At 44.3% G+C, this 18,688-nt stretch overlaps 1 protein-coding gene across 2 annotated transcripts in view; it reads left to right on the forward strand.

Annotated features, from left to right (window-relative positions):
• Positions 1 to 18,688, forward strand: part of DKK3 (dickkopf WNT signaling pathway inhibitor 3) — a 54,573-nt gene that overhangs the window by 12,537 nt on the left and 23,348 nt on the right. For both annotated transcript variants that reach the window (XM_064288428.1, XM_064288427.1), the window contains exons 3-4: positions 2,175 to 2,312; positions 6,507 to 6,590. In XM_064288428.1, the coding sequence (XP_064144498.1) occupies positions 2,175 to 2,312; positions 6,507 to 6,590 (222 nt within the window). The remainder of the gene's footprint in view (positions 1 to 2,174; positions 2,313 to 6,506; positions 6,591 to 18,688) is intronic.

Genomic DNA, 18,688 nt, shown 5'->3' on the forward strand with positions numbered 1-18,688 from the left:
GGAAGGATCTGGTGCAATGGCTCAGATGTAGCAGATGCCCCAAATACGGGGTATTGTTAGTATTATAAAACCAGTGATCAGGTTCTAAATATCTCAGCAATCATCTCAGAGTCAAACACAACATTGGGGGTGCAACAGTCACTGGCCAGGTCTTTGATTATATGACTCTGTGTTTGTAAAGGGAAGCCCCTGATGGCCAGAGCTGCCTGAGCCTTTGTGCCTGCTAAAGCGGAACAGGGCTTTTGTGCTGCACTGAGACATGGCAGTTATTTTTCTGTATCCATCCCAGGTCAGTAAATTTAGCTGGGCAAGGCAGGAAGGAGAGGCTCATAAGGGGATAGAGTACAGTGATTTTGTTTAATCAAACCAGTGCCGTCGAGTTGATTCTGACTCATAGAGACCCTATAGGACAGAGTCATAGCGACCCTATAGGACAGAGTAGAACTGCCCCATAGAGTTTCCAAGGAGCCCCATAGGAAGATATTTTTTGAGGATTATTTTTAAGGAATAAAAATAACCCAGAGCCAAAGATAACAGAGATAGCAGTATTGGAAATTTGCCAACTACCAACTAGAACTTCTCGTTGTGTCTCTCATCTTTAATTGTTAGAGTGTCCGATTGGCTCAACTAGTCCATCATGTGGCTTCCATTTAGTCCAATCAGCTGTGAACAGCAGGGGTCATGTTGTCTACTGTCCACTCATCAGGGCTGGGGGCAGGGCAGTAAATCCAGAAGGGGAAGTTGGGTGCAGCAAGCAAATTGATAAATCTGGTATAGAGATCATGGAGGTTCATGAAACTGGCCTTGAGAACAGTAGTCTCAGAAGCCTGATGCCAGCAAAGGACATGTGTGAGAAGAGCCAGAAAGGGTATGACCCTAGGAGTCAATCAGCTAACCCTCTACAGGGACCCCTCAGCAGGAGGTGAGGTGGGAAAAGAGACATATCTGTGGCCCTGTGTGCAAGGGGTAAGAGGCTGTCTTAATTTGGGCTCCCAACCCACACCAGACCTTGAAACAAAGGATTTAGAAGCAAGCTGTTTATTTGGCAGGTGATCTCGGGAGACACTAGAAATGACTCAGGTAAGAGAAGAAAGGCAATAAAGGGTATGATAATTAGTGGAATACTGCTATGGGCAACTAGGGCTTAATCCCACTGGGGGCCGTCGAAGACAGACTGTAGAGATTCTGCCTGCCTTAGAATTGTCCTACTGAGGGGAGAGGAAGCTGGGGCAGCCTGCCTCTCAGTGGTTAAAGATCATTCCTAGGGGGTTAACTCCCTACTATTTGGGACCTGAGCAGACCGCGTACACATCTGAGAATGCCCTCATGAAAGACAGAGTTGGTCGTTTGCATGAAAGGAAATTGAATGCAGGTAGGCTACAGGGCAGGAGCCCTGGTAGCACAGTGGTTAAGTGCTCAGCTACTAACTGAAAGGCAGTTCAAACCCCCAGCTGCTCTGCAGGAAAAAGATGTGGCAGCCTGCTTCCATAAGGATTACAGCCTTGGAAACCCTATGGGGCAGTTCTACTCTATCCTATGGGGTCGCTATGAGTCGGAATCAACTCAGTGGCTACAGGGAGATAGATGGGGTACTGACAGCTTCAGTAAAGGGACCAAGACTGTTCTGTGGAAAGCATATTCACATCCCAGCTCCACACATCCTTCCCTGGGAGTCTTGGAAAGTTATCTGACCTCCCCGAGCCTCAGTTTCCCCATTTGCAATGTGGAGATGTTAACATTGACCTCATAGGAATGCTGTAAGATTTAAGGGCCATAATATATCTAAAGGAGCCCTGGTGGCACAGTGGTTAAGCACCTGGCTGCTAACCAAAGGTTTGGGGTTTGAATCCACCAGCTGCTCCATGGGAGAAAGATGGGGCAGTCTGCTTCCGTAAAGATTAAAAAAAAAAAAAAAACAGCCTTGGAAACCCTGTGGAGCAGTTTAACTCTGTCCTACAGGGCCGCTGTGAGTTGGAATCAACTGGATGGCAGTGGGTAATATACGTAAAACATTTGGTACAATGTCTAATACATAGTGAGCACTCAACAGTACTCATCGTTATCACCATTGTTAGTAATTGCAGAAGAGGAAAAGAAAGGCTTTTTCTCCCCTTAATGGACTCTGATTTGTAACGAGAGAACAGTTTTACTCATTAAACTCATTGATTTCATAGATGGAGGCAGAAGAAGCTGCTGCTAAAACGTCATCAGAAGTGAACCTGCAAAACTTACCTCCCACCTACCACAATGAGACCAACGTAGACACCAAGATTGGAAATAACACCATCCATGTGCACAGAGAAGTTCACAAGGTAACGGTGGTCATGACCAGCACTTCCTCCTTCCCATAGCGTCCAGTCCCCTGAGAGAACTCAGGTTGGTTTCTGTATTCTATGCATAAGCCCAACATACAAATGAGGATGGTAAAATGCAGATTAAAAAGCCAGAACGAGTGATGGAGCTGTTTAAAGGGAAGAGATAAGCATCAGGAACCTAAATTGCTTTTGCGTTTAAGCAATAAATTTAACTCTAGGCTTCCTGCCAATCCAATTGCCAGAGAATATTCAGAGATTTTTGTCATTTGAAAAAAAGAAGCACACAAGTATCTAGAGAAATACTTTCCTAGTTTTGAACTTGAGGAAGAATTTATCTCATAGATATTTATGTCGCTTCAAAAGGAGTTGAAATAGAGGTGACCATGTTGTGGTAACTTTCACTGTTTCCTTAGGAGGAACTCAAACGTGATATACCCTGTCTTCAGAAGGGGAAGCGTCTATCACCACAAGATTAAACATTCATTTGTTTGCTGGTTATCTGTTCCAAACTCTATAGAAGGTTTTTTTTCCAACTTACCACGTGCCTAAGTGTCTCTCCGTCTAACATATGAGAAACAATCAGGTTTATCCCTAATCTGACTTCACAAAGAAAGCTTCGCAAATCTAGAGGAACCTAGCATTAGCCTGTTATCCCTAGTGTGAGATTGTCTCCAGCATTGAGAGCAAACTGTAAGCTTGTGCTTTCTGAATGAGAATCTGCCCCGTAGATACTTGGGGCCATTGCTGGAGGCTGCAGAGTTCACTTTCTGTTGTGAACATGAGATCTCTAATCTCATCTCAGTGTCTATGTGCAAAACCACGATGGCTGTCACAAAAGAACTTTACATTTGTTCAAATGCCCAAGTAATTATTTGGTTGAAAATAGTGTTTCTGTGCCATAGAGCGTAAGGGGGTCAATTTTTATGGGGCATTGCCTTGAATACAGTGTAGCCTTTGTGTGGCCCTTTTCCCACTGCATATTGATAGGCTCTGCTGGAGGAATCAGCTGGAGAGTTACCTCCCCACCCCCCACCCACAGGTAAATGAATGAGTTCGCCTGCTGTTAGAATTCTTCTTTTTTTGGCTTTAACAAAAAGAAATTTATTCTCTCACAGTCTAGTTGGCTGGAAGTCTGAATTCAGGGTCCTGGCTCCAGGGGAAGGCTCTCTCTCTCTCTCTGTCAGCTCTAAGGGAAGGTCCTTGTCATCAATCTTCCCCTAGTCTAGGAGCTTCTTAGTGCAGGGACCCTGGGGTCCAAAGGACGTGTGCCCCTCCTCATGTTCATTCTTGGTTGCAGGAGGTTCCCCTGTCTCTCTGCTCTGCTATTAAAATTCTTAAGTGTTGCTCATCTGCAGACTGAAGAATGTTTCTAAAAGTTATTATTTTATTCTTGTCAAAACTAATATTAACTTATTTGACAGTTTTGGCTGTTTCTTACAGTTGCTCCGTATAGATGTTAGAAGACTTGAATTTAAGTCCTACCAGTTACTAGTGATTTTGGGAAAAAAAATTAAATTTCCTGTCTCTCCGTAACTGCATTTATAAAATAGAGATTCTTATTTATCCCTATATAATGCATAAACCAAACTTACTGCCATCAAGTCATTTCTGACTCTTGGCAATTTCAGAGTAGAACTGTGCTTCGTAGGGTTTTCAGTGACTGTAATCGTATGGAAGTAGATCGTCAGGCCTTTTTTCTGTGGCGTTGCTAGGTGGATTCGAACCAACCTTTTGGTTAGTAGTTGAGTGCAAACTGTTTGCACCATCCCAGAATCCTTAATTCATACGGTATTATACATAATATATACACTATTGTGAGGATCAAAGATCTTAAAGTATATGAAAGCTCTTTGTAAACTCTAAAGTGCTATGCAAAAGCAAGATATCATTATTTCTGTTGTTGTTATTGTTGGGTGCTGTTGAATCAGTTCCAACTCATAGTGACCCCATGCAACACAGTAGAAGTGCCCCACAGGGCTTTCTTGGCTGTAATTTCCATGGAAGTAGATTGCCAAGTCTTTGTCCTGTGGAGCTGCTGGGTGGTTCGAACCACTAACCTTCTGGTTAGCAGTGGAGTGCCTAACTGTTGAGCCACCAGGGCTCCTTCTGTTGTTATCATAGTACAGTTATGTTAGCAACTTAGCACAGTAGTTCTCAAGTAGGTTCCATGAGCACCAGTCCTGTGCAATGCTTCATGAAAAAGGGGCTCATGAACAAGAAACTAATTTGCGCTCTAAACTTTCACAGACACACACACAGACACACACACACAGACACACACACAGATTTATGGTCTTGGAAACCCTATGGGGCAGTTCTACTCTGCCCTATAGGGTCAGTCTGAGTCAGAATCAACTTGATGACAGTGGGTTTGGTTTGGTTTTGGTACCTTTTACAAATTTTATTTTCGTAACATTTTGAAGTTCAAATGATCTGCTTTCCTATGCCAGAGACCTGGCTACTTTCTAACCAAGTCATTTAATCTCTCTGAGCCTGCCTCCTCATTCACAATTATAGGGATGTACAGAGTGGTTCAATTCCTGAAAACCAACTGCCATTTGCCACCAAATCGACTCTGATTCATGGCGACACCATGTGTGTCAGAGGACAGCTGAGCGCCATAGAATTTGCAATCGCTGATTTGTCAGAAGTAGTTACTAGGCCTTTCTTCTGAGTCACCTCTGGGTGAACTAGAACCTTCAACCTTTTGGTTCGTAGCCAAGTGTTTTAATCATTTGGAGTTGAAATAGGTGCAGCCGTGTTGCGGTGACCTTCACTGTTTCCTCAGGAAGAACTCAAACGTGATATGTATACCCTGTCTTCAGAAGGAGAAGCTTCTAACACCACAAGACTAAACGTTCATATGTTTGCTGGTTATGTGTTCAAAACTCTATAGAAGGTACTCCCAGGTACTCCCAACTCCTAAGAAGTGGTAGCTAATTAAATAATGCTTAAAGTAATTTTCTCCTAAGAAAAAAAGACGAAGATACATTCCAATCAGTTGAAAACAATGCCTGTTATGCCCCTGCCTTCTGTGTATTGCACAAATGTGAAGTTAGTTAACAGTCTAAGAGAAAATGTGTAATAGTTGAATTTATGAAATAAATGTTTTAAAGTCACTAACAGATGAAGAAAAGGGGGGTACTCAGTTGTGGTGAAACATGTTTGGAAAAAGCTGTAAATATTCTTCTGGATGTACACAAAAGCGCATTGGCATAATAAAGGCTCTGAGAAGTCCTTTAACGCATACGTAGATGATCATACAATGTTTTTTTAAATATAAAAACATCAGTCAAACTTTTTTTTTTTTTTTTTTAACTAGCGTAGGGGAGAAAGATGTCATTCCTTTATGCGAAGAGGAATTACTTAGATCGTAGCATGGTAAAGAGGACCTAGCCCTTAGCCCTTCAGAACTGGAATTTGATCCACTACTGCAAATTAGGCTAAGAGTGTCCACTTCGTTTCTGGCTGCAGACTCCTGTGATACTAGAGCTGGCAGGGACGATCTAGAAATGAGAAAATTGTGAATCAGAGTAAGAGAAATTACTTGTTCCAGGCTGTTGGCACCTGAGCCAGGGCTAAAAGAACACAGATCTCCTAACCCTTGGCCCAGCGTCCTTTCTATGCTTCATTAGCAACACAAACGTTACAAATGGCCTTTGATGGAGCAGGATTCCAAGGCTAAGCTTCCACATGCCTGCACCTGTTACAGAATCAGAGGCAGAGGGCAGAGGACAGAGAGAGGGATATTGGGATAAGTCTCCCATAAGACAGTTCACCAGAATCAGTAATGGAAAAGCTGTAGCTAAGACCTGCTTGCTTCTCATGAAAGATGCTTGACTGACATCCAGACTTGTAGTTGTTGAAAAGAAAGTTGACATGGAGTTTCAACGTGATGAGCCCTAAGAATGACAAAAATAGCTAATGCTGCTGAACATTTGCTAGGTGTCAGGCTCTGTGCTCAGTGCTCCTCATCACCTGATAACAACCCTCTGAGACAGACTCTGGGAATTCTTCTTATCACTGCATTGAGGGGAAGCTGTCCACCTGACAGCTGCTGGGTGGAATTCAGAAAGAAAGGGGGGAGTGGGCATTCTGTCTACTTGGCCAGATGTTCCTGCTGCAGAAATTGAAGAACCAAAACCATACGTGTCCTTCTATTTCACCTTCACTATACCTTTCCTGCTATAGATAACCAACAACCAGACGGGACAGACAGTGTTTTCAGAGACGGTTGTTACATCCATGGGAGATGAAGCTGACAAGAGGAACCACGTAAGTCGTCGTCCCCCTGCCCTCACCCTCTGAGGTACAAACACCTGTGTTTAGCCTACCAAAGGTGACCCAGACTTCGTACTGTGGGCAGGAGGCAGCTGACTCTGAAGCACCTCTCCTGCCTCATTTCTATCAAGATTCCCCAATTCCTACGTTTCTGACCAGGTGGTAACAGAGAAATTCACTTGTCATTTGCATGATCCCATTTCAGCTTTGACAGGAGAACCAGGAAGTATCAGGTTTATTGATAGGGGACGCTAGTAACAAGGCCTGGTGAATCAGACCATGAAATTCCCTAAAGCCTCTGGTATGGCCTTTTATAATCCCAGCCCTGGTCAGACAGTTTGGAAACAAGAAACATCTTAAGTGAAACCAATGACCTGAAGAAAAAAGGGCGTAACCCCGATACAAAGCTCCTCTGTCTCTGGTCCCCTTGGGATAACTCCTCTTACTCACTTGCCTTTTGTTTGGTCCAAAGGCAGGATGGTTTTTATAAAATTAAGAGAGTCCTAAAGTTTGGAGCCCTGGTGGCACAGTGGTTAAGAGTTTGGTTGCCAACCAAAAGGCTGGCAGTTCGAATCTGCCAGCTGCTGCTTGGAAGCCCTATGGGGCAGTTCTACTGTGTCCTATAGGGTTGCTATGAGTCGGACTCAATTCAACAGCAACAGGTTGGGTTTTGGTTTTTTGAAGTTGAAGGGTACCATTTTACAGAAAGAAAACCAATAGTACAAGAAGGGGAATGAGTCACTTATTGACTGTCTAGTGAGCTGGAGCCATCTTTACAGAGCTGTGGAGCTCCTTTTTCTGAGTAGGAAGCTGTAAAGACTAGATCGCCTTCAAAGGAATGTGAAGGGTGGAATATTGTCACCACTAGCACATTTCATCTTTTTGTAATTTAATGGTTTTTACAGTTAGCTCTAAAATGTATTACATGCTGCTCAAACTCTTAAAGGGGAAAGGGGGATTTGCTATTCAAAAGGACAAACTCACATGCTATTTGAACCTTAAAATACCATAAATAGGGGCTATATTTTCAGGATTTAAAATTCCCAGATGAAGTCAATTAAAAATCATTACCAAGCACCCGTATTTTTCTTTCTTCAAATGCTGGTACTTGTATTAATATGTATGGTAACCTGAGAAGGCTCATGGAGAGTTAGAGACAGTAATATCATATGCCTGTCTAGAAAATTTAGCATGTTATGTGCAAGAGATTGGTCTGTTTTTACATTCAAATATGAAAGGGGAAAAGGACATTGTGGCTTGTTCTTTCACCTGAGTGCATCAAACGATGGTTATGTGGTCTGATGTCTTTGTGGGAGGCTTTTGTGTAGAGCCCGCCGCCTGCCTCACTTCACGGGCCAGTGGGTAGGCTGACTGATGGTGTGCTACTTTTGTGCAGCAGGCTAGGAAAAAAGTGGCCTGTTGGAAGCTAGAGAGAAAACAAACCATTATGCATAAATGGAAAACATTTATTTCTACATGTGAAGAGTCTGGGCCAATTAGCCAAGGCACCATTTTGAAGGGACACATCCTCTAATTAAAATACAGCTCACGGCTACAAAGCTCGAAGCATCCTGCATTTCTTGTCTGTTTTTACATTTTTTACATTAGGATAAGACATAAAAGAGTGGGTCACTTTTTTTTTTCACCAGAACGTACCTAGTTTGAACCTACAACTTCGATCACATACAACCAATTCCAAGATACTGCTCAAAACTTCTGAGGCTACAGAATTTTTGAGCAGTATCTTGGCTCTGAGGCTACAGGTAGACAAATTTCAGAAATGTCCAGGTAGCAGAGATTTGAGTAACGCAGAGACTTCTTTGTCCCAAAGAATGATCAGACCTGACAGTGCTCTTTCGACCATGGAACTTCTCTCCAACAAATGTGAGACCAAATGTCTTTTCTGTTGCATGATTACTTTGTCTGTTATTTGTGTTGAAGCCTGGGGGAAGTGGGATGTCAAACTATGGCTGAACTTTTCAGTGGTCTTTGTTTCTCATCAGGCACTAAGCATCCTATCACCTCAAACCCAGAGAGGCCAAACCAAGAATGCAGAAGGAGAGAGTGGGTTGAATGACCTCTTTCTCCATTAAGCCTCCAGTTCTCCCTAGCCCCCAACTTGTTCATTCATCACAGAGTAAAGACAGGCGGGTGCCGGCTTTGTTTCCGTCACATGCCCTAGTTTCTGATGCTGGAGCCTGTCAATTTAGTGGAATTTCAGAAAGTACCATGACAACAAAAGAGTCGGGGTTTATTTTAAGGGAAATTCATCAGGGAAAGGTTCAGACCCACTATAGAGACTGTCAGTTCCCAAAGAACCTACCTCCTGGAAGTCCTACTGGCTTGAGGGTCACTGTGGAGGCCACGCCCTGGAAAAGGAGCCCTTCTTCTATCCGTCTTGGGCAGATTGAAGAAGCCTGAATAAGTTGTGAAGCCAACCTGGGTTCACATCCTTCCCTCACCCTTAAAAACACTGCTCTCGGTGATTGGGTTTCCTCATCTACCAAATTATGACATAATCCCTGTTTCACAAGACTGGGGGAGATTCCATTAAGGCAAGATTTATTAAAGCCCTTTATGTAAGGTTCACTGTTACTGAAAAGTAATTAAAGCTGGCTTCTAATTGGTTTCTCCCTTGGTATCCTGCAAAAAGATTGGAATTTGACAAGAAGCTGAGAATATGTTTAAGTCCAGGGCTCTTTCCCCTAAAATTTTGTAGCCTTGGGCTAAGTTCATTCTCTAGTGACCTGCCTCACCCCCTGAGTAATTTGATTGGCCAGAAGCTTTGTGCTACTAAACTCCAGGTTGACTCACCCTGCTGTTGTTCCTGTCCTTGTGCGTCATATGTGTCTGGGTATGACTGTTGGGTATTGGGATACAGACAGAGGATGGACTGGGCGTAATGAACAAGGGGGATAGGCGATGGTCAGACACTGACAAGTCCTAGGCTGGAGCCCCACGTTGTACACAGGGTGTATACAGGCTTCTAAAGAAAAGAACACCATGGTCCTACGAGTGATGAGGTAGTCTTGTGTGAAGGCACATTTCTACAGTCCTATTTTTTATAGCCAGACAAAAAGGAGCCCTGGTGGTGTAGTGGTTAAAGTGCTCAGCTGCTAACCACAAAGTTGGTGGTCCAAACCCACCAGTGACTGCCTGGGAGAAAAGACCTGGTGATTTGCTCCTGGAAAGATTACAACCTAGGCAACCCTACCGTTTGGGACTCTACGATTTGAAATTAACTCGATGGCGCACAATAGCAACAGCAACATAGCCGTCTAAAGAGTTTAGGTGGGCACATTTATGTTTCTGGATTTATATTTTGTGTTGGCTTTGTGGTTTCTGGCTGAGTGTAAAACCCTCTTAACTTAATCCAGTAGGAAAGAAATTACAGGGAAAATTGAAGAACCCTGAATCATTATGGCAAATGGGTAACACTTCCCAAATAAGGCTGATGTGGGTGAGCAATGTTGCAGGGGTGTGCAGTTCTTTTTGAGCTACAATCTGGTTATATTAAGTTGTGTTCTCAACCAAAGTACCCATCAAGAAGAATCCATTAAATATAAATGATTCTGTGTCCAAAATAAAAATATTATAAAGTTAATAATGAGTTTCATATAGGTTTCCTACAAGTTGGTATAGAAGAATATCTTCAATAAAACGTTAAGTAAAAAAAAACCTACAGAACAGCATATGAAATATAATCTCATTTTTAGAAAAAAACAGTATATATTAAAAAAAAGCATGGCAAGATATATACCAAAATCATGAATAGTAGATATCTCCGGAGGAATTAAAATTTGGAGAGACTTTTCCTTTATAGATTTCTGTATTTGTTCAATATTTTACAAAGGGCTTATGAATTATTTACTTTTGAAATAAACATCAGTCTGTTTTTGAAAGATTTTGCCTATAGTTTCATTGTGTAAATTCTAGGAATAAAGCTACTAAACCAAAAGGTGTACATATTTAAACTTCTGAGAGCTATTGCCAAGTTTTCCTCCAGAAAGGTTGTAGTAATTTATACTCTTAGCAGCAGTAGAACTGCCCCATAGGGTTTCCAAGGAGTGCCTGGTGGATTCAAACCACGCCACCAGGGCTCCATAACAAATATAGTGTCCTCAGGTTTAACTGTAGTTCACCAGCCCTCACCTACAATGGGTGTTACAGTGGGTGTTTATCTGATAGGCAAGGAAAAAAAAAACCTTTTTGTTTACATTACTTTGATTATTATTAAGGTCAAGGAAGGTGGCTATTTGAGAATTGTATGATGTAGCAAATATAAACCAGAAAAAACCTGTGGCGGTTGAGTCCATTTTAACTCATAATGACCCTATAGGACAGAGTAGAACTGCCCCATACGGTTTCCTAGGCTGTAATCTTTATGGAAGCAGACTGCCACATCCTTTCCCCGTGGAGTGGCTTCAAACCTCTGACCTTTCTGTTAGCAGCTAAGTGCTTAACACTGTGCCACCAGGGCTCCTTGTAGCAAATGTAACAACAACAACAAAAAACTCATTGCCATCCAGTCAATTCCAACTCACAGTGACCCTATAGGACAGAGTAGAACTGCCCCACAGGGTTTCCAAGGAGTGCCTGGTGGATTCAAACTGCGCCACCAGGGCTCTGTAACAAATATAAAAACCAAAAAACCAAACCCAGTGCCATTGAGTCGATTCCGACTCATAGCGACCCTATGATGAGTGTAACAAATATAGTGTCTTCAAATTTAGCTCATCAGTTTCACATTCCAGGCCTTTCCAAAGACCAAACACCATCTGCCCCAGTGTGGGCAGATTAGGAAGGTGTGAAGTTCTAGCAGGAGCTGTGATCTCTCAGTGTTAACGTGGGACTCCTGATCAGCGGGCTGTGAGTCACCCAGGGAAATAGGTGAGAGTGACGTGCCTCCACCCCACTAAATACAAAAAACATGGGAACTCCTTCCTCCCTGCCTTCCTGCCCCCACCTCCATAAACACTTCAAACAAAGGGCTAACACCTCCTGGTAGGATCACTTCAGTGGGGTAGTAAAGAGCTTGGGCTCAGACAGATCAGTTCAAATGGCAGCTCCATTGCTTATTAGCTTTGCGACTTTTAGACAAGTTCTTTAACTGCGTTAAGCCTCAGTTTGTAAAATGGGATTAATAAAACCTGTCATATGGGACTCTGAGGAGGATTTTAAATAAAACAACCCAGGTAAAGCATACCATATAGTGCCTAGAACACAAGAGCAAGCCATCAATGTCAGACATTGTTATTATTATTATTTGCTTGCCCTCAGCTACCAAAATTTCCAGTATTACTCAGTTCACTCAATCACTTGCACATTAATTGAACACTTGGTATGTGCCAGACAGATAAATGTAAGACAGTCCCTAAAACCAAAGCACTCCCCTCCCAGGTTAATAGCCAAAAAACCCAAACCACTTGCTGTGGAGTTGATTCTGACTCATGGAGACCTTATGTGTTACAGAGTAGAACTGTTTTATAGGGCTTTCTTGGCTATAATCTTATGGAAGCAGATCACCAGTCCTTTTTTCTGTGGCACCACTGAGTAGGCTTAAACAGTCAACCTTTCGGTTAGTAGCCAAGAGCAAACTGTTCGAGCCATCCAGGGACCTTCCCAGGCTAATAGTGGACCAAAAAATAAACAGATGAATATAATATGGTTTCATAATTCCTAAGACAGAGGTTATACGGGGCACGGTACAAGTGTTATGCAGGTGCAGATCAGGCAGCCAGGTCGAGAACAGTTCTTTATGGGCCTCTTACGTTTCTGCTCATTTAAACAGCAGAGGCACTAATTGCCCTTTTGTTCCAGATTACCTTTTCAAGGATAGTTGTACAGCAAACAGATTTGGAAGATATAGTATCTTTCTGGCAGAGGGTAGGTTTCCTTGCAATTCATTATGAAAGATCTATATTCTTTAAACTTGAGTTCCCTCAGCTGTGCCCAAACCCACTGCACATGTAGCATCCACTGGTGCCCCTCCTCACTGCCCCTACAAGATTTGGGGGACATGGGGAGGGGGTGGCAAGGGGAACTGACATAAACATAAAACTCCTGCTGCTTCTGTACTGTGAGTAACAAAGCCCTTTGTCTCTGACCCAGGAGTCTCGTGTCTTCTGCCAGCATCCATATAACTGTGGAAGGCTAACTTGTTAAGCATGCGAGTAGGATAAAATCTGACCCTTCACACTTCTTGACAGGCTGCCTGGGGGAGGGCAGTTGAGTTGTATTTTGAATGATGTCTAGGAATTTTCAGTTGTGGGGAGGAAGAGCATGTCCTGCAGAAGCATCCCTAGTCCAAAGTCAAGGAGGCATGAGGAACTAAGAACATGTTTGAGGAACACTGAGGTGTGTTTAGGGGAGCAACGGGTGAAGCTGGGGAGATGAGGAAGGGCTTCAAGTGCCAAGTCAAGGAGCTAGGCATACATGCTGAGTTAGGACTATATCCTACATCTGAAATGCTTTAACATGCCCTGTAGTATACACTGTATTGAGGCTCCACTCAGTCCTCGGGGGAAAGAGCCAGAAGCACGTGGTTTGACAACAGAGACATTGGTGGTGGGCAGGGCTTTGCTTAATCCTGCTGAAGCTCAAGGCCTGGGTCACCTTTGGGCTGCAAAGCCCGTGCTCTGTTTAAAAAAAACCTGGCTTCAGGGCTTGAAATCTGGAAACTAGTATTCAGAAATGGGGCACTCTGCTTTTGCTTGGTGCCAGTAGCCAGGCCAGATAAGTGACAGTGATTAAACTTGAAATCTCATTAGATTGACAGCGTAGAACAAGCTGATCTCTATGGTTTCCGAGTAGCCCGAGCAGGTCTGGCTGCATAGCTCCTCCATGCGGGTGCGCTGGTGTCCACTGCATCAGGACTCCAGCCGGGACAACACTCACCAGGGGCGTTTGCATCCTGATTGTAAGATATGTGGCCCTCACCCTTCCTTGCTGTTTGGCATCATTCTGAAAAACTCACCAAAGCTCGTGAGTTCTTTTTGTTTTGTTTTTAAATTACATCAAGAGCGACACCATATTCCCCAATATTCCCTTATTTAGTCACTATGACTCAGAAAATGACCAGATGAACCACTCTCCCCAAATCTACCTATTTCACATCTTCAGATGCAGTATTTCAGATGCAAGATGTATTTCTAACTCAGCATGTGTGCCTGCTTTGGCTTGGCACTCGAAGCCCTTCCTCATCTCCTCAGGTAAATGCTGGTAACATTTCAGACCAACCAGTCGGTACTGTGATGTGATTGAGCGCTCAGTAAGAATTAATAGCCATAATGACAGTAATAGAAATGATGACAATGAAGGTAAGAGCTGCTGTTTATGAAGGCTTTGCTGTGTGCCAGCCCTGTTCTCAGGCCTTGATCAGCATCCCCTCACACAAACCACATGACAACCACACAAGGAAGTTACCCTTATTTACCCCATTGTATAGAGGATGTGGGAGTCCCTGGTGGTACAAATGGTTAGGCACTGGACTATTAACCGGAAGGTCGGTTGTTCAAACCCACCCTGAGGTGCCCAGAAGTAAGGCCTGGCGATCTGCTTCTGAAAGGCCACAGTCTTAAAACCCCTTTGAAGCAGTTCTACTCTGCACACATGGGGTCTGCCATGCAGAATCAACTTGACAGTAACTAACAACAACAGAAACATAGGTGAAGTTACTGAAGCTCGGAGAGCTTATACAACGGAGCTAATAGGTGGCAGATTCAGTACAAAAAGAAAAAAAAAAAAAAGGACTCGAGTCTTACTGATTCTAAAACTCACATTCTTAATGGAACCTATCTCTGCCTCTTGGTTTTTATGACTTTAGGAACTCGGGGAGTCAAGGGCCCAATGTGAGCTGAAGGGCTGTCCAGAAATTCTTGGTTTCTGGCGCCCATGGGCAAGGCAGTGCCTTTCCCGACAGTGGTTCCAGTGGTTTCCTCTGCAGTGTGACAGTCACAGTCTTTGGGGGGTGTTTCTGAGGTATAACTGACCTCTCTGACAGGAAGTTCTCTCAGCACAACTCTGGTCTCCAGCCAACATGCTGAAAACTCCCCCAGGCCTGGGGTATGACAGCTCAGGCCACATCTCAGAGATTTCATCTCCAGGATCCAAAGATGTGATCTTTCTTGACCTTTCATCAATCTAGGCGTCTGCTTGCCTTCCTTTAAGAGTTACCCCCCACCCCCACCTGCTATGGTCTCCTAAGAGAATTTCTAGAGGCTCTAGAGGCCTCTTAATTTTCAGGCACTCCAGACTTCTGCGTGACCTCAGGTAGGAGCCTCAGGCTCCAGGGAGAGAGTTGGGTGGTGATTTTTTTTATATCCAGTCGGTGGTAGGGTGGGGTTTCTGGGAGGGTGGCTGGAGGACAGTGCTAGCAGAGGCCTTGTTTGTGTCCCCTCCTCCTCCTGGTTGGAGGCAGGGAAGCTGGAAGAGAACTGGGTCAGGACAGTGGGTGGAAGGGTACAGAAAACCAGACCAAACCAGTTGCCGTTGAATCAATTCTGACTCATGGCGACCCTGTGTGTGCAGAACAGATCTCTCTTTATTGGGTTTTCAAGGCCGTGACCTCTCAGAAGTAGATTGCTAGGTCAGTCTTCCGAGGTACCCCTGGGTGAGTTTGAACCGCCAACCTTTTGGTTAGTAGTCTGGAGCTTAACTATTTATTCCATCCAGGGGCTCCATGGGGGGTGGTGCAGAGAGTATTAATGCTGTCATGCCTCTCATGTAATTCACAATCAGGCACCAAACCTGAGAAGTCGAGCTGACCTTCTCAATTAGGCAGGAAAGCTCTTCCCTCGCTTGCATCCCCAGTAGGAGAAATGATGGATGAGGACTGAGTCACCTAAATGTTTGCCCAGATCTCATCGTTCTGTCTAGACCGCCTCTCAGTCTCATTTTTCACTTCCACCTCTTCAAAGAGAAAGAAAGACTAAATAAAACATTTGGGTACATTTTAGGGGGGAGCGTTGTTGCTGTCCAGTCAATTCCGACTCATGGTGACCCCAGGTGTACAGAGTAGAACTGCTCCATCGGCTTCTTCAAGGCTGTGACCTTTCAGAAATAGACCACCAGGCCTTACTGCCAAGGAGCCTTTGGGTGGGTTTGAACTGCCAACCCTTCAGATAGTAGACCAGCACTTAACCATTTGTGCCACCCTGGGACTTGTGGGAGTAAACAGTGCAGTGGGAAGGGCATTGGTGTCAGAACGAGCACAGGCAGAAGCCCCGCTCATTGGGCAGCCTCCCTCACTGCCCTGAGCACTGGTTTCTGCTCTGTGAAAGGAGGATTTCGTGACTCCTGAAGGGCGTTTAGAAGTAGCAGACGATTGTAAATTACCCAACACCTAATAAATGCTCAGTAAATGTAATTTCTCCTTTCTGACCTAATTTCCTGGGTAGGAAGCAGCAGTTTACTGGATATGAGTGAGATGAACCAGTTTACTGGATATGAGTGTTGTAAAAGCTACTATCATTTAGAACTGTAACTGAGAAGTTCCTGAAATGTGATAGTGGCTAAGGTGCTACACCACACAGATGAAAAAAACTGTTGTGTATGAAGTCAGGCCTTGTGCCTGAGATAAAGTGAAGAAATATTTCAGAGTCACTGAATTATAAATGGCAGAATTCACTGGGTCTATAGAGCAACCCATAGGAGCCCTGGTGGCACAGTGGTTAAGTGCTCAGCTGCTAACCAGAAAGTCGGCAGTTCGAACCCACCAGCTGTGCTGCAGGAGAAAGATGTGGTAGTCAGCTTCTGTAAAGATTACAGCCTCGGAAACCTTATGGAGCAGTTCTACTCTGTCCTCTGGGGTTGCTGTGAGTCAGAATCAACTCAAAGACAATTGGTTTGGTTTTGGTTATACAGCAGCTCTAGATAAGGGATTAAAAACATGTGGCACACATGTTTCCCCTTATCGGTGCCCTCCGGCTGCTAACGGAGAGGCTGGAGGTTCAAGTTCACCTGGAGGTGCCTCGGAAGAAAGGCCTGGTGATCTATTTATGAAAAATCAGCCATTGAAAACCCTGTGGAGCACAGTTATGCTCTGACACACTGGCTGTCCATGAGTCATGGTCAATGCAGCAGCAACTGGCATGCTCGGCAGACGTTCCTATCAACTGCAGTTATTTCTTGATAAGCCCAGATGGAGCCTCAGAACTTGAGCCAAAATAACACTTTAAGCAGCCACTGGCAATCGATTGGCAAAGGACAATATTTGAAACACATTTCCCATCTCTGCTCCAGGCCAAGCTTCTCATTTTATGGATGAGAAAACAGAGGTGGGGGGAGGAGAGGAAGAGGCCATGATTTTGCTCCAAATCATGCACAGCTCTCAGAGCTGGGACCTCATTCCAGTTCAGCTCAGCTCTTAATACACTGTGGACCTGGGGTGTCTTGCTTCTGCAAGCACAGAGAAGCTGCCTCATTTTTTGTGATATCTCAGAAGATCAGTGATAGGAAAGATGGGCTGCCTAATGCCGAGAAAGACCGTGAAGCTTAATGGGGAAAGAGTTGTCTCAAACCCAGAGAGCAAATCAGGAGTTCATAACATGGCAGCCATGAGACACTTCTGTGAGCTCCGTGAGGGTGGGAGTTGGGTTCCATGTTCACCGCTGTGTTCTTAGGGCTTAGGATAATGTCTAACTCAAGGTGTGTGATCAGTGAACATGCTGAATGAACTCATTTAATGAATGAAAGCTGGGTGACAAAGGATTAAATTGGGGAACACAAGCAGAAGTAAAAGCTCTTGTAGACAAGACTCAGCAGAGTTGTAAGAATATAAATGAGTCTTATTTGCTTGAAAAATGACCCTTTTCTTGCCTTCATTCATTCATTTACATTACTGAACACTTAACTGTTTGTCAGGCTGTATGCTAAGTGTTTTTACATGTTTTATTTTCTAATCCTTAAAATACCATGGAAGGAGCCCTGGTGGCACAGTGGTTAAGTACTCGGCTGTTAACCAAAAGGTTGGTGGTTTGAGCCCACCAGTGGCTCCACGTGAGAGAGATGTGGCAGTCTGCTTCTATAAAGATTGACAACCTTGGTAACCCTATGGGGCAGTTCTACTCTGTCCTGTAGGGTTGCTATGAGTCAGAATCTACTCCATGGCAGTGGGTTTGGTTTGGTTTCTTGGAAAATATCGTAGTTTTATCTTACAGATGATGGCACTGGGGTTTAGAGAACTTAAACAGTAGAACTGGAATATGAGCTCAGATACAAATTTTGACCATTTCAAGAAAACAACACATTTCTGAAAGAAAAACGTCATGGAAGTTTGCCCCAGTGATTCTGGGTGGTTTTGAAAGGTTATTACCTACTTTCCACCACAAGGTGACAGCTTGTGTCGTTTATATCAAGAGTCATTGAGAAGCCCCCCACCCCCATGTCCAAAACGAAAAACCAGAAATCACAAAAGGACAACCCTGTGGACATAAACATAGGGATCTTCCCCTCCCGGGATGGCAGAGCCCATGGGGTCACCGGGAGGGGAGATGACAGGGGTTGGTTAGGGAACAGTGGAATCTCACACCCACTTTCTTTTGCTCTGGCCATTGATCGGGTATCAGACTTGCTGACATCAAAGAGGAACTTTCTAAACTGGGATATTTTGAGTGAGTGGCACGCACCCTTATATTTTAAGTGAGTGGCACGCACCCGTGTCTGAAGAGGTTGGCCACTGGCATTTTAATGTGAGGTGGAAAATACAGCCACAGGGAAAACAGCCTGCATTTTCCGTATTCTCATAATTGAGGCCCTCCCAGAAGAGGAAGCAGGTACAGAAGGCACTGAGCCCCACTGCCTCCTGAGTAGCGGTCAGGGTGGAAAAGCATCTCGGGCTTGAAGATGGAGGAGGGCCTGCTCTTGAGGCCAGTGAGCCCCCAGGCGTCTTAGGGCGGGCAGAGGCCAGTAGTGCATCCTTCTCAGCCCAGGGGAGCATGGGGCCTGGGCTCAGCCCCATGTGTACACGTTCCCTGCCCCAGCATGCTGTGCTTTTTCTATGGCTTCCAAGGTCCTGATTTTCCCCGGGATATCTCCAGGGACCACCTTCCCCAGAGGGAACATACATTCTATGCAGAAAGGCCAAACCAAAA

This window comes from Loxodonta africana, chromosome 7 (assembly GCF_030014295.1).
Source record: "Loxodonta africana isolate mLoxAfr1 chromosome 7, mLoxAfr1.hap2, whole genome shotgun sequence".
Taxonomy (NCBI): domain Eukaryota; kingdom Metazoa; phylum Chordata; class Mammalia; order Proboscidea; family Elephantidae; genus Loxodonta; species Loxodonta africana.